This window comes from Entelurus aequoreus, linkage group LG03 (genome assembly GCF_033978785.1).
Source record: "Entelurus aequoreus isolate RoL-2023_Sb linkage group LG03, RoL_Eaeq_v1.1, whole genome shotgun sequence".
NCBI classification, from domain to species: Eukaryota; Metazoa; Chordata; class Actinopteri; order Syngnathiformes; family Syngnathidae; genus Entelurus; species Entelurus aequoreus.
The window spans coordinates 92,052,418-92,076,046 of NC_084733.1; the positions used below are offsets into that span (position 1 = coordinate 92,052,418).

The window sequence follows — 23,629 nt, forward strand, 5'->3', positions numbered from 1 at the left end:
ATGTTGTTTTTTTTGTTTTTTTTAAACAGCATATTAAATGGAAAAACGGTACCATAGTAAAACTCTAGTAACTGAGCTCCCAGTGTTTTTTGTTTTTTACAGTAAAATCTATTGTGATTTTTACACTGTACAATTTGAGAGATAACTTGCCTTAAAATCATAAATCAAGCAGATATTAATTATTATTTTTATTTTAACTAAAAAAAACTTTTCGATAGTATATATATATTTTTCATTATTAGATAATATTAAAGTTTAAAATATATTCAATTGCATGCAATACATGTTTTTTTTTTTTTGTTGTCAAAATGGAAAGAACAAATCTATCTAGTAAGAAAGGGTCAAATACTTTTATATTATTTCAAGGCTTTCAAGGCCTCATTAAATGACATGGCGGGCCAGATCTGGCCCCCGGGCCTTGAGTTTGACACAGGTGTTCTAAAACTACTAAAAAAAAAACCAACAAAGTGGAATTAAAAGAGCAAACGGATGAAATGTAACAAGAAAAAGTTGCAATGATGACTCTAATAACACAAAGCAAGGCTATTTTCTTTCTTCCTTTCTTTCTTTTGTCATTGCTCAAAAAATAATAATGCATCAAAATCCATGAATTATTGACCTATTCAAGGCTCCAAAAAAACTTTGTAGATCTGAAGTTGATTTACAGATTTAAGCGTTGAATAAAAATGATCAAAAAAATAATTGTATTTATTTTTTTAACATTTTTATGACCCTTATAGACTTGAGGGGAGTCATAAAGGTTAGAAAACATCCAAATATCGTACTGGTTTTGATCAATAAAAATATCAAAATGGCCCATGCATGCTTAAATTTTTCATTGTAATATGAATATTATTATTAATATGAATAATGTATAATTATTATTAATATTAATCGTGAGAAAATGATCAGAATTTTTTAACTTGTAAATGAAAATGAAAAGTCAAAAATAACTGAAATAAAAATGAACTTTATCTAACATGTAACTTTAAAAATTATTCACGCAAAATCAGAGTGAAAATTCTACAATGATTAAAAAGGGTACGATTCAATGAAAAAAATTAAAATAAATAAATAAAATACTTGCTATGGTTAACAAGGAAGTGGCAATCCTTACTTCCGTTTTTTTCCCACTTCCTGGTCAGACTGTCAATCACCTGCAAGAATTAGACGTGATTGGCTACCCGCCCACTGGAACCCGCCCCCTCCGTTTTACCTACACGCCCCGCCTACCCGAAAGGGTACGCAAGTATTTTGAAAACGAAAGCTTTTCTCCCTAAAACGTGGACTTATAAACGACCAAAACGCATTTCTGTCCGTGTAATTTTAATCGTCGGCTTTCTGAATGTCAAAAACTAGTAAGCGAGACGATTATTACTTCCAGTTTGTGTACTTCCTGGTACGAGTGTCAATCACCTGAAAGGCTTGGACGTGATAGGCCGTTGGCCTACCGCCCCGCCCACCTGCACGCGCCTGGCGGTACTAGCAATTAAGAGCAGCTTGGAAAGCAACATTAAAAAAAATGCTGTAGTTTTAACACAAAAAAACAAACATTCCGTTGATTTTACATCTTTGGGGGATTTTTTTGAAGCGACCTGAAAGGAAAAAGGTGAGTACGCTTCGTGTGTGTTTAGTTGAGAGGGTAAATTACAATAGTTTAATTGCTAGTTCGTCTTGTTTAAGCTAGCATGATTTAACAAGACAGTTCATGTATTGAATGTGTGGATAATACATGTCATTCTCTCTGACCTTATCTATAATTCTGCCAGTCTAAAGTCAAAGTAAAGTTTAAATGTTTTATTCCCACCGAACTGCTGACATCTCCATTTAGTCCGCATAATTTGCCAAGAGTTTCATGTTAGACACACCGGAAGTGGGACAATAACATGGCGCTAGCCTTTTTGAAAGTGTATGTATTCATAAACAAATAGAAACACTAATGTTCTTAAATGTTACTAAATCAGGGGTCACCCACCTTTTTGAAACCAAGAGCTACTTCTTGGGTACTGATTAATGCGAAGGGCTACCAGTTTGATACACACTTAAATAAATTGCCATAAATAGCCAATTTGCTCAATTTACCTTTAACTCTGTTATTATTAATAATTAATGATATTTACACTTAATTGAACGGATTAAAAGAGGAGAAAACACGAAAAAAATTATAATTAAATTTTGAAACATAGTTTATCTTCAATTTCGACTCTTTAAAATTCAAAATTCAACCGAAAAAAAGAAGAGGAAAAACTTAAAAAAAGAATTTATGGAACATCATTAGTAATTTTTCCTGATTAAGATTCATTTTAGAATTTTAAAGACATGTTTTAAGTAGGTTAAAATCCAATCTACACTTTGTTAGAATATATAACAAATTGGACCAAGCTATATTTCTAACAAAGACAAATCATTATTTCTTCTAGATTTTCCAGAACAAAAATTTTAAAAGAAATTCAAAAGACTTTGAAATAAGATTTAAATTTGATTCTACAGATTTTCTAGATTTGCCAGAATAATTTTTTTGAATTTTAATCATAATAAGTTTGAAGAAATATTTCACAAATATTCTTCGTCGAAAAAACAGAAGCTAAAATGAAGAATTAAATTAAAATGTATTTATTATTCTTTACAATAAAAAATAAAAAAAATTAGTTGAACATTGATTTAAATTGTCAGGAAAGAAGAGGAAGGAATTTAAAAGGTGTATGTGTTTAAAAATCCTAAAATCATTTTTTAGGTTGTATTTTTTCTCTAAAATTGTCTTTCTGAAAGTTATAAGAAGCAAAGTAAAAAAATTAATGAATTTATTTAAACAAGTGAAGACCAAGTCTTTAAAATATTTTCTTGTATTTTTCAAATTCTATTTGAGTTTTGTCTCTCTTAGAATTAAAAATGTCAGGCAAAGCGAGACCAGCTTGCTAGTAAATAAATACAATTTAAAAAATAGAGGCAGCTCACTGGTAAGTGCTGCTATTTGAGCTATTTTTAGAACAGGCCGGCGGGCTACTCATCTGGTCCTTACGGGCTACCTGGTGCCTGTGGGCACCGCGTTGGTGACCCCTGTACTAAATGAACAGTGGGTGGCAGCAAATACCCGACTAAAATATCTTAACTTTTGAGTTGAGTTTGTTTGGAACATGCATGCATACAACATGATGCATCACACATGCATGCATACAACATGATGCATCACACATGCATGCATCAACTCCTGGAAATGACTGGCTTAAAAATGCCAAAGGTACAAGTGTGTGTGCCCAAGTTAAAGGAATTGGCAATAAATGATAATGGATTTATTACAATCTTTGCAAGCTGGGTAACGTTTGCTGTGGTCTGGAACAACATGGCACACAATCAGAAATGCAGCCAATATTACATACAGATAATGTGTCATGAGGCATGCAAAAATAAATTTAATACACCGAGAACAAAAGTAAAGGAAATTAAAAGAGCTTAAATATAGCTACAAACGAGGCATAATGACGCAATATGTACGCACGGCTAAACTAAATAGCATGTTGGCGTCGATTATTAGCACTCCGCGCAGGTCAATAAGATCAACAAAGCTCACCTTTGTGCATTCACGCGCAGCATAAACGGTTTGGTGGACAAAATGAGACAAAGGAGTGGCATAAAACACGTCTTTTTGAGGCAGCGTCGGAGGAAGTTGTACATGTAAACAAACTATGATGAGTTCAAGGACAGCCGAAATTAGTTGGACAAAGCGGCGCCCGCCACAATACTGTCATCAGTGAAGCATAAACACAAATAGAGATGTCCGATAAATGCATTAAAAGGTAATATCGGAAATTATCGGTATTGTTTTTTTATTATCGGTATCGTTTTTTTTGTTTTGTTTTTTTAAATTTTTTTTTTATTTATTAAATCAACATAAAAAACACAATATACACTTACAATTAGTGCACCAACTCAAAAAATGTCCCTCCCCAATTTACACTTATTCACACAAAAGGGTTGTTTCTTTCTGTTATTAATATTGTGGTTCCTACATTATTAATCAATATATATCAATACAGTCTGCAAGGGATACAGTCCGTAAGCACACATGATTGTGCATGCTGCTGGTCCACTAATAGTACTAACCTTTAACAGTTAATTTGACTCATTTTCATTAATTACTAGTTTCTATGTAACTGTTTTTATATTGTTTTCCTTTCTTTTTTATTCAAGAAAATGTTTTGAATTTATTTATCTTATTTAATTTTTTTAAAAAGTATGTTATCTTCACCATACCTGGTTGTCCAAATTAGGCATAATAATGTGTTAATTCCACGACTGTATATATCGGTTGATATCGGTATCGGTTGATATCGGTATCGGTAATCAAAGCGTTGGACAATATCGGAATATCGGCAAAAAGCCATTATCGGACATCCCTAAACACAAACATATTAAACCGTAACAATTAGGAGGGGCTGTGTTCTATTTGTCCTCCTACAGAAACATTCTTAATACAACAAATGTATTTTTCCACCATCTTTTTCCATTTTTGAAAAAGCTCCAAAGAGCCACTAGGGCAGTCCTCGAGAGCCGCGTGCGTTGCCTACCCCCGTCCTAGATCAAACATAATAATAATAAATCATTTCAACAACTCTTATTTTTTTGTGTTAGAGTGATTGGCGCACATACTTGTCGGTCACAAAAAACATTCATGAAGTTTCTTTTATTTGGGTCAGCATGGTATTTGGATTATTTTATACACTTCTGAACATGACTGTCAAATCAACTTTTAGCTAAAATAACTAGGGATGTCCGATATTATCGGCCGATAAATGCGTTAAAATGTAATATCGGAAATTATCGGTATTGGTTTTTTGATTATCGGTATCGTTTTTTGTTGTTTTTTTTAAAAATTAAATCAACATAAAAAACACAAGATACACTTACAATTAATGCACCAACCCAAAAAACCTCCCTCTTCATTCACACAAAAGGGTTGTTTCTTTCTGTTATTAATATTCTGGTTCCTACATTATATATCAATATATATCAATACAGTCTGCAGGGATACAGTCCGTAAGCACACATGATTGTGCGTGCTGCTGCTCCACTAATAGTACTAACCTTTAACAGTTAATGTTACTCATTTTCATTAATTACTAGTTTCTATGTAACTGTTTTTATATTGTTTTACTTTCTTTTTTATTCAAGAAAATGTTTTTAATTTATTTATCTTAGTTTATTTTATAATTTTTTTTTAAAAGTACCTTATCTTCACCATACCTGGTTGTCCATATTAGACATAATAATGTGTTAATTCCACGACTGTATATATCGGTTGATATCGGTATCGGTTGATATCGGTATCGGTAATTAAAGAGTTGGACAATATCGGAATATCGGATATCGGCAAAAAGCCATTATCGGACATCCCTAAAAATAACCACTAAATCATTATCAATACATAGAAATACACCCATTTTAGTAGATTTGAGCCCTTAATCTGTTGTATTTATAGGGCCTATTTTTTAAATCAATGTTTATTTTGATACAGCTTATAAACAATCTAAGTCTATGATCAATTATTAATAGCCTAATTCGGTTCAACGTTCCATTACTTTCTAGATACATGTAAGCCTCACGATGTGTTCAATCCCCGGGCTCCCGACGCCAGGCTCCCAAGTAACCGTTGCCATCAAGAGAGTCAACCCAAACCCCAAATGTGGTCTCATGGAACTGTGGGTCAACATGGACGTGGGCAGGAAACATGCCTACCAGCAAATGAATGAGCACATACAGTTCCCTCAAAGATTGTTTTGTGGATCTGTAGGAGAAGCCGGGGACCTGTGTTTGGTTTGCATCAGCGATAAGTGGCATCGGGCTCGCATTGTGTCCATCCAAGATGAAGCTTGCCATGTCTTCCTCATTGACCAAGGACGGCCCCACGTCAGTGGGTGGGATGCCCTAGCATGGGACCAGAGTGACTGTTTCTTCCTCCCTCCTGAAATTGAATCTTGTATCCTCGCCAACATCGTCGCCCTCGAGGAGAACTGGCCCGAGAAAGCTGCTAACTTTTTGAGGTCTCTTCCTGGAAAGACGATGAGCGGAGTGGTTCAGCATGTTCTGATGCCAGACAGGACAATTCTCTTAGACATACCGTTCATCTCCAAGCAAATGTGCACCTTGGGGGCTGCAAGGAAGCTTCCGGTGGAGGAGTTCAGAGACGTTTTACTGAAATGTTTGCATCCACCCAAAGGAAATTCACCCATCACCTGTAACATGACACAGGTGAGTTTGAATATTGGTGTACCACTCGATGATACCAACCAGTACTTCTACCCAGAACTGCTCTGTGGCGTGTTTGAAACGGTTCTAGTGACTGAAGTAATTGATCCCCATAAAGTGTTTTGCAAACTACAAATTTATTCCCAAGCATTGAAAACTCTCTCAGAAGAGATGCAACTCTACTATGACGAGTCTTCAGATCCTAGAGAAGAACAACCAAAGACCTGCGGTGAACCGTGCGCCACTCGAGGGGAAAACCACAGATGGCATCGCTCTCTGCTAAAACAAAACGTCCGAAATGGTGATGCGCTTGTGGAAGTCACGCACGTAGACGAAGGAAAAACCGAGTTTGTCCCCGTGGGATGCATCAAACCCTTACAGAAGAAATTCCTTAGAATGCCGGTGGTCACGTATTGCTTTTCCCTATATGGGGTGGTGGGTGGCGGCACAGGATGGACGGAAAATCATATCAAGTATTTAAAGTCGTTACTGCTGAACAATACGTTTGTGGTCAGGCTTGAAAAGCATCACACGTGTGACGATGCCTATAGTGTCACACTCTACAACACAAATGGCACATGCATGAACACTTGTTTTTTGGAGAAAGCTGAACTTTTCCTAGCCACTGCAACTGAAAGACCTTTGGACATCCAGATTGAACCCGCATCGGTTCTCAATACAGAAGATGAGCCAGGAGTGGATTTTATAAACCTTGTCGATGTAGATGACCACTTGGAAAAGGAAACTTTGGCTTCTGCCGAAAATGGACCAGTTGATGATCAACAAGACACTGGTCCCAGTGACCGAGATGACTCTGAACCTCCTCAATCGCTATTACTCCCGAATAAGGATTGTTTGACTTCCAAGGTGAAACATGTTCACCAAGAAGATCTGTTAAGTGTGGGAAGCACTATCAATGTAAAAGTATCCTGCATTCAAGGTCCGCACAAGTTCTGGTGTCAAAAAAGTGAAAATGAAGAGACTCTAAGACTACTGATGGAAGGGCTTCAAGACCAGTATGCCTCCATCCACCCTTTGTCCATAGTTGAGTCACCCTGTGTCGCTCGAAACCCAGACAATGGCATGTGGCATAGAGCAAGGATTATCCCTAGTGGCCACTTCATCGAAGTAGATGTGCAATTTTTGGACTACGGTGCGACACAAAGGGTGCCCCTGAGAGACGTCTGCCACATCGACCCGGCATTTCTGCAACTTGATGTTCAGGCCTTTCAGTGTCGCTTAGGCAACCCAAATACACCATCTGATACTCCCTGGAACAACGCTGCATCAGTTGAGTTTCAAAAGTTTGTGGAATCCGGCAAGTCTGAAATCAAATGCACAATACAAGACATCATTTCTGATGAAGAAGGTCAGATGGTTAATGTGGTAGATCTTGAAACGTCAGCTCAGAGTGCTTGCAAACTGCTTGCCCAGAAATACGCTCAAGCCCTCCCTGTCGTCCATGTGAATACGTACAGTTATTTCACGTATAATATGGAGGTTGGCAGAAAAGAGAAGGTGTGGGTAACTTCATCAGATACTGTGCACCACTTCTTCTGCCAGCTGAACAGAAATTCTCATTTGTTCGAAGAAGTGAAGGCGGATGTGAAGAAAGTAATTGGCAAGTCTCAGTGCGGAGACAGAGACCCCATTGGACTCAACACTGCTTGCCTTGCTCGGTACACAGATAACGAGTGGTACAGAGGTCGAGTGGTGAAAATGTCTCCAAATACAGAAGTTCTCTTTGTGGACTACGGCAACACCCTTTCAGTGAATGAGTCTGATATTCTCCCCCTGTCTGCCAGTGCAAGCGTCGTAAAGTCTGTCCCAGTATTGGCGGTTCCTCTCGGACTCTTTGGCGTTCCAGTTGATGTACTGGAGGAGGTCAACCAGTGGTTTGCAGATCACGCCGTTGACACAACTTTCACTATTTTTGTAGCGGCAACAGGGGATGGAGGGAAGCTGCTTGTGGAACTGTTTGAAGGCTCGCTCAATATAAATGTCATTGTAAGAGAGAAGATGGTAAATGCAAAACAACAAGCAATGACCGAGCAAATTGTGCCAGCTAGCCAAGAGGTCCCAAAAGAGGCTGCATTACAAGATAAGAACTTTTTAAGAGAAGAACTTGTGTTTGTATCACAACCTCAGGAGATGGTTGATCAAAATAAACAGCAGAGAAGCAATGGAACACAACAACCCAACACAACCCTGGCAAATGCATTAAAACGTGACCCTGAAAAGACTCTTGGAGAGGAACTTTTGAACAGCACTATTCACAAAGAAGAAATGCCCCAAACCAGCCAACCAACCACAGCAGTGGCAAAAAATTGCCCCCCTGAGTGCCCTGAAAGACTTAATAGTTTCACATACAAGATGCCAAATGTTTCTCCTGACTGTACAGAGGTGTACGCCTCCTGCATTGTTGGACCTAACTACTTCTGGTGTCAGTTTGCCAACACTGAAGACTTGAACGCTGTGTCAACCCTTGCTCAGACAGTTGGAGAGTCCGTACAAGACACGACGGCCCCAGAGACTTTAAACCCTGGTTGTCCATGTCTTGCCCTCTTTTCCGATGACTCCCAGTGGTATCGAGCTCAAGTTGTTCGGAGGACCAACAACATGGTCAGTGTTTTGTTTGTGGACTTTGGAAACGAGTCTGAGCTAGAGATTAAATATGTGAGATCCCTCCCCATGTCTCTGATAGAATATGCTCCTCAGGCTTTCTTGTGCAGTTTGGATGGATTTGATGAGTCCAAAGGATCATGGGATGATCAGGTTTATGAGGACATCTACACTCTTCTCGTTGATAAACCCCTCAGAGTGACAATGTTAAATGTGCAAGAGCATTCAGAAATTTCCCTTCCTCAACATTTAGTGAAAATTGAGTGTGGGAATACAAATGTAAACGAGGCCATGCAAAAATACTGGAAAGCAAACATTCTTACTGAGTCTGAAATTGAAAGGGCTCGAGAAGCCACTCCCCCAAAACCTATAGAGTCCAACGTGATTCCGATCAAGGAAAATGCAAGCACATGCTCATACAAGCACCCAAATGTTAGCTTAAACAAAATGGAGGAGGTTTATGCTTCGTGTATCGTGGAACCTAATTTCTTCTGGTGTCAGTTTACCAACACAGACGACCTCGACAAGGTAGTGAGTCTTGCTCAGGTTGAAGGACGAGCAGAGCTGGACCTCACCTTCTCGGAGACCTTTGGACCAAGCAGCCTTTGCCTCGCACTCTTTTCCACAGACAACCAATGGTATCGAGCACTGATCATAAGCAAAGAGGAAAATAGAGTCCACGTGGTGTTTGTCGACTATGGGAATGAAGCTGACCTCGCCCTTCAGAACGTGAGACCTCTGCCTCAGAGTCTGCAGGATTATGCCCCTCAGGCCTTTTTGTGCACTCTGAATGGACTTGATGACTCGCAGGGCTCCTGGGAAGATGACGCTTACGATGACTTCTACAATCTTCTAGTTGATAAGCCCCTCAGAGTGACTGTGTGTCATGTTAAAGACCATCCAGAGACTGATCTACCATATCATGCAGTGGAAGTTGAGTGTGAAGGAGTGTCTGTGAACGCAGCAATGCAGAAATACTGGAAGGCAACCACCGGAGGACATTTTACAACTCCCACAGGGGAATCTCCCCGAAATGGTCAAAGACAAACTAGTACCCCGACAGTGAATGTAAACGTTGCCATGTACGAAAAGCCAAATATCTGAAAAAATAAGCCTGAGGTTGTTTATGCCTCTTGTCTTGTGGACCCCAATTTATTCTGGTGCCTGTTCGGTAACGCACAGGTCCTGGAGCAGCTGTCAGCTCTTGCCAAGGAAGCGGGACAAGCCGAGCTGGACGAGAACTTCCTGGAGTCACTCCTTCCTGGCAGTCCTTGTCTGGCTTTGTACCCAACGGACCACAATTGGTATCGCGCTCAAGTGATCTCCAGAGTGGACGACAACTTTCATGTGGTGTTCATCGACTATGGGAATTACTCGCACGTCAACACCGAAGATGTCAGGCCGCTGGCTCGTGGTCTGCTGGAGTTTGCCCCTCGGGCCTTTTTGTGCTCACTGAACAGATTTGAAGCGGCTACAGGCTCTTGGGACAAAGGTGCCTGCAAAGAGTTTGCTAGCCTTCTGGCTGACAAACCACTCAAAGTGACAGTGTTTCGCGTGGAAGACAACGCACAGATTGCTCTGCCTCAGTATGCAGTAGAAGTGGAGTGTGAAGGGGTGAGTGTGAATGGAATGATGGAGAAATACTGCAATGAAACAGGCTAGCTGCTCAAATACACTGATACAAAGTTTTCTAAGTCTATTACTGATGATAATGGTTAATCCTGCTACAAATTGTTAATATAAATCTTGTTTTAGGACTCATTAGATGTCACTGATAAGATGTGCGTTATAGACCTAGTATGTGAACTGCATTGCGTAATTGTTTACATTTGTCTCTTGTCCGTCCTTAACTCTTAAACATGTTTAAACGTGTTGTAATTGGAATGAATAAACATCAGGTATTAGACTTTTTAAACCTCATGTCTGGGCTCAAGATACGGCGACAACGTGTTGGGTGTGCACAGTAAAACGTAATGCAAGCAAAAGTCTGAAGTGATAATAAAATAAAATTGTGTGCATTTAAAGGCCTACTGAAATGAAATTTTTTTATTTAAACGGGGATAGCAGATCTATTCTATGTGTCATACTTGATCATTTCGCGATATTGCCATATTTTTGCTGAAAGGATTTAGAATAGAAAAACGACGATAAAGATAGCAACTTTTGGTATCTGACAAAAAAAAGCCTTGCCCCTACCGGAAGTAGCGTGACGTGGACAATTGAACATATCCGCAAAGCTCCCTATTGTTTGCAATGATGGCCGCCAGATCTGAGAGCGATTCTGACCGAGATAGCGACGATTTCTCCATTAATTTGAGCGAGGATGAAAGATTTGTGGATGAGGAAAGTGCAAGTGAAGGACTAGTGGGGAGTGGAAGCGATTCAGATAGGGAAGAAGCTGTGAGAGGGATAGAGCCATATCGCTTTGAACCCGACGCTGATGAAGACGGTCAGGAGGACGCTGCTGCTATTGATGCTGGAGGAGCACACGACATAGATCGCCTTGAGAATACAGAATGGTAATATGTTATTTATTTATAGACTAGTTTTAGTTTGTGGCCTAGTCTTGCACTGTTACTGTTAGTGTTACAACTTACACCCCAGGCCTATCTATACACTAAGTATCTATCATTGACACAATGTGTTACTGTTAGTGTTACAACTTACACCCCAGGCCTATCTATACACTAAGTATCTATCATTGACACAATGTCAAACCTAATTAATTACCCATTATTTCTATGGGCCACAGCTCCATATACCGGCAATACTAAAAATATGCATGCAGATTAATAAGATCCACAACAAGACAATGATAATATTAATTATTCCACATGTTTGCAGATTGCAGGTGTCAATAATATGAATTGATTTACAAATATTATGAACATTTCTATTTCCAGGTGTACATGTCAAAACTGTGTGAACATGGAGACAGTGGCTGAGTGTGTCTGCTGTAGTGAAATAGAGGCAGTGACCAGAACGATGGAGGAGGAGGGGGTGAAGACGTGCATCATAGACCACCATGGCTTTCCATCTGTGTGTCTGGATGAATGGGTGCTGCAGACAGCGTATAACGCCTACAAACAGCAATATGGCATGCTGCAGCAACAGCAAAATGAGTGAGGCACTAATAAGTTTAAATAATTCTTTATTCTATCAACCTTTGGAAGATAAGTCAGAATGAGCACTTTCTTATCTTATTCTTATTCTGTGAAATGTACTGTGCTACAATGCACATGACATTATATATCATAGAAGTATTACATAGATGGACCGTAGATGTCAACAATATTTACAATTTACTGCAACAGTAAATGACAAATGAATAGAATGCATGACAATGTCTTTTGAATCTCAGAGAACAGTGAGTCACTGTGTATCCATGTCCGGATAATAACAGCTGCCATCATTTGCTACTTGCAGGCGGAGACGACACACAGCCTATCGACAGTTTGTCCGCTTCTGCTGGGGATATCTGGGAAAGGACATAAGGGTGGTACTACCAGCTTGTGTAGTACATAAGATTAGGACAACATTCCCATCGATGGACTACACGGGGTTCCAAGACGTGCAGTGACTGCAACAGAATCTACATGGCCACTGTACTTAATCAATAAAATCAATCAATCAATCAATCAGTCAATCAATCAATGTTTATTTATATAGCACTAAATCACAAATGTCTCAAAGGGCTGTACAAGCCACAACGACATCCTCGGTACAGAGCCCACACACGGGCAAGGAAAACTCACCCCAGTAGGACGTCGATGTGAATGACTATGAGAAACCTTGGAGAGGACCGCATATGTGGGTAACCCCCCCCCTCTAGGGGAGACCGAAAGCAATGGATGTCGAGTGGGTCTAACATATTAGTGAGGGTCCAGTGGAGCCAGCAGGAGGCCACCCCGAGCGGAGACGGGTCAGCAGCGCAGATGTCCCCAACCGATGCACAGGCGAGCGGTATACCCCGGGTCCCAACTCTGGACAGCCAGCACTTTATCCATGGTCACCGGAATAACCCCTCCACGTGGGGGGGGGGCAGAGGAGAAAAGAAAAGAAACGGCAGATCAACTGGTCTAAAAAGGGGGTCTATTTAAAGGCTAGAGTATACAAATGAGTTTTAAGATGGGACTTAAATGCTTCTACTGAGGTAGCATCTCTAACTGTTACCGGGAGGGCATTTCACACTTACCGAAGCGACTCCTGTGCTTGGCGATGGCTTCCTCCTTGTCTGGCTTCTCCAGTTCATCGCAGAGGAAGGGAGGCACATCCACAGTGACGCTGAGTGGTGTTCTCTCGTCAGGGGTCTGTCTGCAGCCAGCAACAACCTCCCTGATCAAGTCATCTACGTAGCCTGCAAAATACAATTGTACATGTTCCTGCTCACAACATAATATACTCATGGAGAGTGAAACTTGACAGTATTATTATCATGATACAAAGTGTCAAGTGTTTACATGTTTTGTGTCCTCTACACTTACGGTATGTTGGCTCTGTCGCGATTTTCTTGACCACATGGCCCCCTGCTTTATACTTCGGGTAGCGTACTGCATAGCGCTCAGCACCCGCTTGTGTAGTGGCTATAGGGCGGCTCGAATTTTCGTTCCAGTGCAGCCCAGCAAGCAGGTTCCTAGGTGTGGTAACAGAATAATGTAATAATTAGTACTAAAGTATGGCACACACTAGTGACACTTAGATTAGTGTGGAAACATACCTGCACAGCATTCCGATGTATGAGAAGACATACATTTTCGGTGCGAACTGTATAAGATAAAAGACACTTTATTCAGTCATGCGTCCATACAATGTGTGTGTAAATTTATAAATTGTTTGTAAATTTGAATACAAATGTTTGTGTATTAAACTGTTAATAGTCAGCTATTAAAGCTTGATCTCCTGCAGTAATGAAGCTGTTTTGTTTTCAATGTTAACACCACGCCAGAATTGTTTGCAATCTTTCTCACCAAGATGCCAGCCACTATGTTGGACCTCCAACATTCTCTTGCTTACACTGACTGTATCAAGGCTTCATTTAGTATGCTCTAGTATTTTGCTCCCTGGCCACCAAAGTCCTAGTGGCAGGTGGTAACCACCGACACCACCTACAGGCGATCAGTCTAATTCTCACCTGTATGATAAGGCTATGGAACGCCTCCACCTTGGAAGTCTGGTGTTCACCCGACAGCATGGCGATATCTTTTAGCAGGGACTTGTTGTTGACCACCTCCTCCAGTTTCACTGCTGAGCGTGAACCTAAACATAAATTTAAAATAGAACAACGTTTCTACAAAAATGTTCCAGTCAACTTAAACTGGTTATTTACTTACAAGTTTATCTGAATTTTTTGACTTTCAAAAGATGTGCAGGAAAATACTGCTAGTCCCTCACTGCTTTCGGGCAACTTATTTGCCTACTCACTTTGTTTGAGCCATTTCTTTTGCCGTTGCAGTTGTCCATGAGTACAAATTGGGAAGAGGTCGCCATGGTCCTTGTGGATGTTCTGAATGTGTCGCTCCACAGACTTCCACTTGGCAACCAGAAGTTCCCCCTCTCCAGGCGGTGTAGACACTGCTGCCCAGTAGAGGTGGTTGATTATACTTTGCACCCAGGGCTTCAGGTCTTCACAGTCCTTATGCTTGGCGATGGCCTTCAGTTTCTTTCCGATGGCTACAAACAGAAAAAAACAGAAATTTGTGGATTAAATACAATATCGCATTCATCTGATCACTGATATGTACACACTACTTCACAACTTGTCATGCATACAAATAATCCAACTAACATTTTGCAACATGCCAGATGTCATAGCAGTGCCGTGTATTGGGCATGTTTTCACGAATCCATTTAGCGATCTGTCTGTGTCTGTCTGTCACCAGCACCCTGACATCCAGGTCCCAGCTGATCAGCAGTTCCACCATCCTCTTCAGTCCTTCCATCTCCATATGGTAGCTGCCAAGACATTCGTTGCTCTGAAATATATATAACAGAAAAGGAATGAGCAAAGAAAAAAATGAAAAAGGGGCTTAGTATACATTGAAATGGTTAATGTTATTAGACAAATTTACTAGGATAATTCTGGAAAATCCCTTATCTGCTTATTGTGTTACTAGTGTTTTAGTGAGATTATATGGTCGTACCTGTACAACCTGAAGGTCGAGAACCACATTGGCCACAAGCTCCATTGTGGTGTAGGTACCGAACTTGGCGCTGTGTCCCGGACTGTCTGCTCGCCCATCACCACCAAGGACGAGGGGTCGGCCTTCCACCTGCAGCATGGTGAGGTGCGTCCGTTGCTGTTCCTCCCACACCTTTTTGATGGCTGGCTGCAGGATGAGCTCCTGGTGGTTGAAAAATGTCCTCTTCACATACGTGACCACTCCGATGCTGTTCAGCACTTGCAACACCTTGCCAGAAGATGCCCCAGCGAAGAGGATGCCAGCAGACAGCAGGATGTTGCCTGCGGCATAAGGGCCAATGTTTGGCTGGCTGCTCCAACTACTCCTCTGGTCACATGATGCACATTGAAGAGTCATGGTCAGCTGTGTACCGTTCGAATCCCAAGAAGGGCTTATGTCCTGGCTGCCACAGACTGGACAGTGACACCACTTGACGAGACTCTGGAGGCACGACTCAAAGATGATGTACTTCGGTTCCTTGTGGCAGCCCTCTTCATGCATCTGGTGAGTACATGGGCGATCTGGCGACCCGTCAGATTGACACGGATCCGATGTCGTTGACTCACTCGGCACATAGCTGTCATCGGAAGAACCACCAACAAAAGGCGCAGTGGGACTTGATGCTGGTCCTTCATCAAACCATGCAGGAGGTGGTCGTAGCTTGGCTTGCATTCCAGACACACCTGGAGCTGCTATGTTAGTCTGCATCTCGGGGCTGTCAGATGGAGCTGCTACACTTGACAATGGGACTTCACTAACCCTGGCCGGCCGAGCTCTAACCCTCTCGAGGATATCTGGGGTCACCTGGTGTCCTAGCAATAAAATCAAGCACAAGTTGTTTTATATAATCTGTTAAAATTAAACTAGAATCACATAATAATTATTGTCTTTGAATCACCTAATTTATCTGTCTACTCTACTCTGCACAGGCAGCGTGCAATGTGTACTGTGATGTGCAGAATCATGTTCGTCACCGAAATAGACATACCCTTTGATCTATGATGTATTTTCCCTGTTTGGGTGCTCTTGCTACTGGTCATTGCTGTTGGTGCTGTCCCAATCGGTACCCAGTCCGTCTGGCATCCTTGTTCTCTTGTATTTCCCTGGAAATGGAGAAACAGCTACATGTAATATGGATACCTCATTTACATTAATTATGAATACTTTTGGATTGGGCTTGAACTGTAATCCATTTGAACATTGATTAGGAAAACAAATCGAACCTGATCTTGATCGCCCTCCTCATCAGGCAAATCTAGTGCCATTGCCATTGGTTCATCCACCGCATCCGCCACTGATGCCGTAGTCGTACTGTCCATGATCTGATCTATTGTCTGTAAATGTACAAATGTACAATACTTTATATTATTGTCTATTGTAATCTATTGACAGTATTGACACTATTGACAGTAATGTCAGTAAATGTACGATACTTTATACTGCAGAAGAACTTGACTAGAACTTGAAGCAATAATTATATGTAGACTATTTTATTGTTAATTTATTTCATTGTTCATGGAGTAGTCCAGTGGTTCTCAAATGGGGGTACGCATACCCTTGGGGATACTTGAAGGTATGCCAAGGGGTACGAGAGATTTTTTTTTAAATATTATAAAAATAGCAACAATTCAAAAATCCTTTATAAATATATTTATTGAATAATACTTCAACAAAATAAATGTTTAGAATTAAGTTCATGAATCCAGATGGATCTCTATTACAATCCCCAAAGAGGGCACTTTAAGTTGATGATTACTTCTATGTGTACAAAATATTATTTATAATTGAATCACTTGTTTATTTTTCAACAAGTTTTTAGTTATTTTTATATCTTTTTTTCCAAATAGTTCAAGAAAGACCACTACAAATTAGCAATATCTTGCACTGTTATACAATTTAATAAATCAGAAACTGATGACATAGTGCTGTATTTTTTTTCTTTTTTTCAACCAAAAATGCTTTGCTCTGATTAGGGGGTACTTGAATTAAAAAAATGTTCACAGGGGAAAATCACTGAAAAAAGGTTGAGAACCACTGGAGTAGTCTATGACTGTGTGTGTTAGTTTTGGTTGATTGATTGAGACTTTTATTAGTAGGTTGCACAGTGAAGTACATATTCCGTACAATTGACCACTAAATGGTACCACCCCAATAAGTTTTTCAACTTGTTTAAGTCGGGGTCCACTTAAATTGATTCATGATACAGATATATACTATCATCATAATACAGTCATCACACAAGATAATCACATTGAATTATTTACATTATTTACAATCCGGGGTGTGGAGGTGGGGGGGTTTCAACAATTGAGAACAAAGAAATGGATATTGGAACAGTGTAGTCTGACTATGAAAACTGGATATCAAGATTCTTACCCTCTTCCTTTCCCTTTTGGCAAATGCAGACCTCATGTGCCCAGTCTGTCCGCTTGTGGAGGGGGTCGGGTGCTCCGGACTTGTCCGTGGTCTATCGAAAATAGTTGGCTTCGCACCTTTCTTCAGCACGAGTCGACGAGTGCTGATTCCCATTTCTGCCATTCGCAAGGGACCCTCTTCGAAACATGATCTTTCGAAATGTTCGCTGCATAATACACTGTACTTCGTATGTGTCGTCCAATCCAACCGTGTTCGCTTGACTTCTTTGTTCCATAGTAAAGCTTGGCCGCCATCTTTTGGGAAAAGAAACAATGAAACACCGGTTGTGTTTTGGTTTGTGTTGCTACATCCAGCAGCAACACACCGCTTCCCTACAACTCTCTTTTTTGCAGTCTCCATTGTTAATTGAACAAATTTCCAAAAGATTCACCAACACAGATGTCCTGAATACTGTGGAAATTAGCGATTAAAACAGAGCTGTTTAAATTGGGAGGGACCTATTCCAAGATGACGCGTTCAACTGCCTTCGTCACGCGCATACGTCATCATACCGCGACGTTTCAGCCGGATATTTCCCGGGAAATTTTAAATGTCACTTTATAAGTTAACCCGGCCGTATTGGCATGTGTTGCAATGTTAAGATTTCATCATTGATATATAAACTATCAGACTGCGTGGTCGGTAGTAGTGGGTTTCAGTAGGCCTTTAAGAGACCAGTGAGAGATTTCCTTTTAATTCTATGGTTTTAGTTCAATAGTGTCAAACGTACGAGCCGGATCAGGCCTGCCCACGGGTTTTATCCGGCCCGCGGAATGAGTTTGCTAAGTATAAAAATGAACCAAATTTTTTTTAATGAAACAGCTGTTCTAAATATGTCCACTAGATGTCGCAATAGCAATTTTTGGTATCTTTGTAGATGATGCTATGTATGTAAAACAAAAAAACACATGATCTTAGTGCACCAGTCGAGGAAAATGAGCAAACTACATAAATACAATCCTGTAATTTTTTTTTCTTGATTGAAAATTAACACCAATGAGTTGACTGATGAACATTATCAGACCATTTATTCAGAAAGTATAAACAACAAATAAAGATAAAATACTAATAGAATACAACATTATGATTTTATCTTGATAGATTTTATCTTGATAGATTTATCTTGATAGATTGAAAATTAACACCAACGAGTTGACTGATGAACACTATCAGACCATTTAGTCAGAAAATATGAATAACAACAAATAAAGGTAAAATACTATTAACCGCAACATGTAAGTGTAAAAAAAAACATTATGATTTGTACATTTTCAGAATGTGCTCGTTCTATTTTTAAACAAAGAAAACTATCTGAAGTTGTCTTTATTTTTAAGTTATCGTGCCGTGATTTTACCGGTAGATTTTTCTCCATGCGTATGTATGTGTATATATGTGTGTATATATACATATGTATGTATATATACGTATGTATGTATATATACGTATGTATGTATATATATGTATATATACGTATGTATGTATATATATGTATGTATGTGTATATACGTATGTATGTGTATATATGTGTATATACGTACATATGTGTATACACAGGTATGTGTATATACGTATGTGTATATACGTACGTATACGTACGTATGTGTACGTATGTGTATATACGTACGTATGTGTATATACGTACGTATGTGTATATATACGTACGTATGTGTGTATATATACGTACGTATGTGTGTGTATATATATATACGTATGTAAAAATATGTGTGTATGTATGTATGTACACGTACGTGTGTATGTATACGTATGTATGTACACGTACGTGTGTATGTATGTATACGTACGTATGTATACGTACGTATGTATGCGTACGTATGTATGCGTACGTATGTATGTGTACGTATGTATACGTACGTATGTATGTGTATGTACGTATACGTATGTGTACGTATGTATGTATGTATGTATATGTATGTATGTATGTATACGTATGTGTACGTATGTATGTATGTATGTATACGTATGTGTACGTATGTATGTATGTATGTATACATATGTGTACGTATGTATGTATGTATGTATGTATGTATACGTACGTGTACGTATATATGTATACGTGTATATGTATGTACGTATGTATGTAAACATACAGTATATGAGGTAGATCACCTGGACTTGGTCATTTAAAAAGTAGCTCGCCTGCTGAAAAGGTGTGAGCACCCCTGCTCTAGGTCCTAATTTTAAGTCTCTTGAACGCAGCACCGCCTTCCACCTTCTGCTCTTAAGGTAGTTTGAAGTCTTCCAGCAGGGGGCGACATTACCGGCATTAGTGTTTGTCCTCCATGTTGAAGCCAGTCACCTAGGCAACCGCGGCAGACATGTCGGAGCTGCACCAGGCAGCGGCCGCGGCGGACTTTGAGCACGTGGAGGAGCTTTTGAGAGAGAAGAAATGCAACCCCAACCAGAAGGACATAGACTGGGGCAACAAGACTCCTCTGCACTGGGCCGCAGCCAACGGTAGGACAGCACGTGATTACCACCTTTTAAAGGTGTGACATAATCCTCCCCCCTCCTGCAGGAGACGTGGAAACAGCCAGGCTCCTCATGGACCACGGCGCTCGCCCCTGCCTGAGGACGGAGCTCGGGTGGACTCCGGCCCACTTTGCCGCGGAGGCCGGGTCGCTGGCGGTGCTGAGGCTGCTGCACTCCGTCCACGCGCCCCTGCACAAGGAGGACGCCAGCGGGGACAGGCCGCTGCGGTTTGCGGAAATATACGGACACAAGGAGTGCGTTCTCTTCCTTCAGAAGTACGACTTGTGGATGTTCACACTCAGCTGTCAGTAGGGATGATGTTTGATAAGAAATTATCCAGTTCAAGCACATTATCGAATCCTCTTATCGAACCGATTCCTTATTGATTCTCTTATCGAATCCAGATAGGTTGTTGTATATGAAAAAAAACACAATATTTGGTTTAACAAAAGCTCACTTTTATTTTATAAGAAAAAAATAAAAAAAATAAATATTGACTGTTAAAAAAATAAAAATATTGACTGTTGTTACCCAAAGTATATTAAGTGGGATTTTTCAGAAAAACAAATATATGCAGTAACACAAAAACAACCTGTCTCTGTGATCACTATAGGTGTATAAATAATAATATAGTGTTGAATAAAATCAGTCCCTTGGGCACAAAACTGAAAATAATACAGCTCTCCAAAAAGTGCACTTCTGCTGCTATTGGAACATACTAACTACACACACTATGACACTAAGAACACCGCAGTCATCAATCAACAATTCTTCTTCCAAAAAATTATTTCGATGGTGGAAATACACGACTGGCAGCCATTTTAAGTCCTCAAAACATCCATTGAAACAGTGCACAAAAAAAAACATCTTAGTATCAAATTTAACCACTTTCCACCTTAATATTGAGTTACATAAACAAGTTAAACAGTTTACTTACAGACGTATCTTTTCCAAGGCTTGTAAGAGCTAACACAACTTGTCTACTTCTCAATTGTCTCATGAACTGAACTGACCTCGCCAAACTAATGACGCGTAGTATTTTCATATTGCCACAAGGTGTCAGTAAGAGTCTACAATCAAATGGGCATAACATTGCCGTCACACAGGAAACGCCCTGTGGGACGGGATTCGAATAAAGAACCAACTCTTTTTCTTTACTATAGTGGCCTCGATAACGGGAACCGGTTCTCAATTCATGGATTCGAGTCCATGAAATCGGTTCTTTTCTTATCAAACACCCGGGAGAACCGGTTTCGAACATCATCCCTAGCTGTCAGTCACCCTGGTGTGGAATCAAGTGTTTTTGGACCGTTGCAGGGCCGAGGCGGAGGGTCACGCCTACCGCAAATCTGCAGCAGCCAAGGGAATGTCGGTGGACGACACTGACGAGGAGTGGGAAGGATGAAGAAAGACCACATCTGTGAGTTAATTACACCTGTGTCAGTGGCAGCTATGATATACCTGTACAGTACAGTGGTGGTCAAAAGTGTACGTACACTTGTAAAGAACATCATGTCATGGCTGTCTTGACTATACAATCATTTCTACAACTCTTATTTTTTTGATTGGAGCACATACTTGTTGGTCACAAAAAACATTCATGAAGTTTGCTTCTTTTATGACTTTATTATGGGTCTACTGAAAATGTGAGGGTCAAAAGTATACATACAGCAATGTTAATATTTGCTTACATGGACAAAAATAAGACCTTCTGGAGGAAGGTTCTGTGGTCAGATTGTCAGAATAATTGTATATAAGTTATGTCTGCTTGCAGTTCAGGTTGCTCCGCGTGAAGACCGGTGGCCCCGGTTACTACGTACTTGTGCTCACAAGGCTGTCCTTGTTCTTATCAAGCAAAGGCGGACGGCTTGTAAATCTCCTCTGTGTGCGTGTAGTAGGATTTCTGACCTTTGAACTATATTTCATGTCTGTCAAGAATGTACGCTCATTTAACTTCTCTTCTATTCTGTGCCATTGAATGGACCGGGTGTGGGACAAAAGTGAATATTAAGTCGTGCCAACCTGTCTACAGAATGTTTTGATTGTCTAAGTATGATTAAAGGCCTAAAGAAATGAATTTTTTTATTTAAACGGGAATAGCAGATCCATTCTCTGTGTCATACTTGATCATTTCGCGATATTGCCATATTTTTGCTGAAAGGATTTAGTAGAGAAAATCGACGATAAAGTTCGCAACTTTTGCTCGCTGATAAAAAAAAAGCCTTGCCTGTAGCGGAAGTAGCGTGACGTCACAGGAGCTAGTATTCCTCACAATTCCCCGTTGTTTACAATGGAGCGAGAGAGATTCGGACCGAGAAAGTGACGATTACCCCATTAATTTGAGCGAGGATGAAAGATTCGTAGATGAGGAACGTTACAGTGAAGGACTTGAGAGGCAGTGATGGACGTATCTTTTTTCGCTCTGACCGTAACTTAGGTACAAGCTGGCTCATTGGATTCCACACTCTCCTTTTTCTATTGTAGATCACAGATTTGTATTTTAAACCACCTGGGATACTATATCCTCTTGAAAATGAGAGTCGAGAACACGAAATGGACATTCAGTGCCTTTTATCTCCACGACAATACATCGGCGAAATGCTTTAGCTACGAGCTAACGTGATAGCATTTTGCTTTAACTGCATATAGAAACAAAAGAAATAAACCCCTGATTGGAAGTATAGATAGAAAATCAACAATACTATTAAACCGTGGACATGTAAATACACGGTTAATGCTTTCCAGGCTGGCGAAGGTTAACAATGCTGTGCTAACGACGCCATTGAAGCTAACTTAGCAATCGGACTGCACAGAGCTATGCTAAAAACATTAGGACTGGACTTTCGCTGATGTGTTGGACTTTCACAATATTATGTCAGACCCACTCGACACCGAGGATGTCGTTGTGGCTTGTACAGCCCTTTGAGACACTAGTGATTTAGGGCTATATAAATAAACATTGATTGATTGATGATTGATACGCCAGCCAGCCCTCATTTGCTCATCAACACCCGTGCTCACCTGCGTTCCAGCGATCGGCAGAAGGACGAAGGACTTCACCCGATGCGTTTGGCGGCCCGGAGACGTAGGAAGTCAAGGTGAGGTCGGCGGCTAGCGCGGCTAGCGCTCCAACAAAGTCCTCCTGGTTGTGTTGCTGTAGTCCGCTGCTAATACACTGATCCCACCTACAACTGTCTTCTTTGCAGCCTTCATTGTTCATTAAAAAAATTGCAAAAGATGTCCAGAATACTGTGGAATTATGAAATGAAAACAGAGCTTTTTGTATAGGATTCTACGGGGTACCATAACTTCCATTACTCGGACTTCGTCACGCGCATACGTCATCATACCGCGATGTTTCAGCCGGATATTTCCCGGGAATTTTAAAATGTCACTTTATAAGTTAACCCGGCCGTATTGGCATGTGTTGCAATGTTAAGATTTCATCATTGATATATAAACTATCAGACTGCGTGGTCGGTAGTAGTGGCTTTCAGTAGGCCTTTAAACAAGTGAAGACCAAGTCTTTAAAATATTTTCTTGGATTTTCAAATTCTATTTGAGTTTTGTCTCTCTTAGAATTAAAAATGTCGGGCAAAGCGAGACCAGCTTGCTAGTAAATAAATACAATTTAAAAAATAGAGGCAGCTCACTGGTAAGTGCTGCTATTTGAGCTATTT

General features: G+C 40.3%; 4 protein-coding genes across 4 annotated transcripts; 3 read left to right on the forward strand and 1 right to left on the reverse strand.

Annotated features, from left to right (window-relative positions):
• The first annotated feature begins 1,452 nt into the window (after positions 1-1,452).
• LOC133647110 (tudor domain-containing 6-like) lies at positions 1,453-10,000 on the forward strand. Its single transcript, XM_062043231.1, has 2 exons — positions 1,453-1,609; positions 5,584-10,000. The coding sequence occupies exon 2, from the start codon at positions 5,602-5,604 to the stop codon at positions 9,967-9,969; it is 4,368 nt and encodes a 1,455-aa protein (XP_061899215.1). The 5' UTR covers positions 1,453-1,609; positions 5,584-5,601; the 3' UTR covers positions 9,970-10,000.
• A 908-nt stretch (positions 10,001-10,908) lies between these two features.
• On the forward strand, positions 10,909-13,427 carry LOC133647112 (uncharacterized). Its single transcript, XM_062043233.1, has 3 exons — positions 10,909-11,384; positions 11,769-11,987; positions 12,292-13,427. Exons 1-3 carry the CDS (start codon positions 11,119-11,121, stop codon positions 12,443-12,445), a joined length of 639 nt encoding a protein of 212 aa, XP_061899217.1. The 5' UTR covers positions 10,909-11,118; the 3' UTR covers positions 12,446-13,427.
• Positions 12,503-17,850, reverse strand: LOC133647111 (uncharacterized). Its single transcript, XM_062043232.1, has 10 exons — positions 17,421-17,850; positions 16,268-16,378; positions 16,033-16,147; positions 15,006-15,856; positions 14,651-14,837; positions 14,287-14,535; positions 13,997-14,121; positions 13,583-13,629; positions 13,350-13,498; positions 12,503-13,222 (listed from the first exon to the last, which is right to left on the reverse strand). The coding sequence occupies exons 1-10, from the start codon at positions 17,817-17,819 to the stop codon at positions 13,035-13,037; spliced, it is 2,421 nt and encodes an 806-aa protein (XP_061899216.1). The 5' UTR covers positions 17,820-17,850; the 3' UTR covers positions 12,503-13,034.
• A 1,945-nt stretch (positions 17,851-19,795) lies between these two features.
• On the forward strand, positions 19,796-21,354 carry LOC133645988 (ankyrin repeat domain-containing protein 66-like). The gene is made up of 3 exons (XM_062040912.1): positions 19,796-19,934; positions 19,996-20,257; positions 21,267-21,354. The coding sequence occupies exons 1-3, from the start codon at positions 19,796-19,798 to the stop codon at positions 21,352-21,354; spliced, it is 489 nt and encodes a 162-aa protein (XP_061896896.1).
• Positions 21,355-23,629: the final 2,275 nt, after the last annotated feature.

What these genes read in the sequence shown, in the direction of transcription:
- LOC133647112 (XM_062043233.1), top strand. Translation starts at nt 11,119, where the DNA reads ATGATGGCCGCCAGATCTGAGAGCGATTCTGACCGAGATAGCGACGAT. An exon ending in CGCCTTGAGAATACAGAATG is followed by an intron (nt 11,385 to 11,768) that starts GTAATATGTTAT and finishes TTCTATTTCCAG; the next exon opens with GTGTACATGTCAAAACTGTG. An exon ending in CTGCAGCAACAGCAAAATGA is followed by an intron (nt 11,988 to 12,291) that starts GTGAGGCACTAA and finishes TGCTACTTGCAG; the next exon opens with GCGGAGACGACACACAGCCT.
- LOC133647110 (XM_062043231.1), top strand. Translation starts at nt 5,602, where the DNA reads ATGTGTTCAATCCCCGGGCTCCCGACGCCAGGCTCCCAAGTAACCGTT.
- LOC133647111 (XM_062043232.1), bottom strand. Translation starts at nt 17,819, where the DNA reads ATGGAGACTGCAAAAAAGAGAGTTGTAGGGAAGCGGTGTGTTGCTGCT. An exon ending in AATACATCATAGATCAAAGG is followed by an intron (nt 15,857 to 16,032) that starts GTATGTCTATTT and finishes TTTTATTGCTAG; the next exon opens with GACACCAGGTGACCCCAGAT. An exon ending in CGCGACAGAGCCAACATACC is followed by an intron (nt 13,223 to 13,349) that starts GTAAGTGTAGAG and finishes TGTATTTTGCAG; the next exon opens with GCTACGTAGATGACTTGATC.
- LOC133645988 (XM_062040912.1), top strand. Translation starts at nt 19,796, where the DNA reads ATGTCGGAGCTGCACCAGGCAGCGGCCGCGGCGGACTTTGAGCACGTG. An exon ending in GCACTGGGCCGCAGCCAACG is followed by an intron (nt 19,935 to 19,995) that starts GTAGGACAGCAC and finishes CCCCTCCTGCAG; the next exon opens with GAGACGTGGAAACAGCCAGG. An exon ending in ATGTTCACACTCAGCTGTCA is followed by an intron (nt 20,258 to 21,266) that starts GTAGGGATGATG and finishes GGACCGTTGCAG; the next exon opens with GGCCGAGGCGGAGGGTCACG.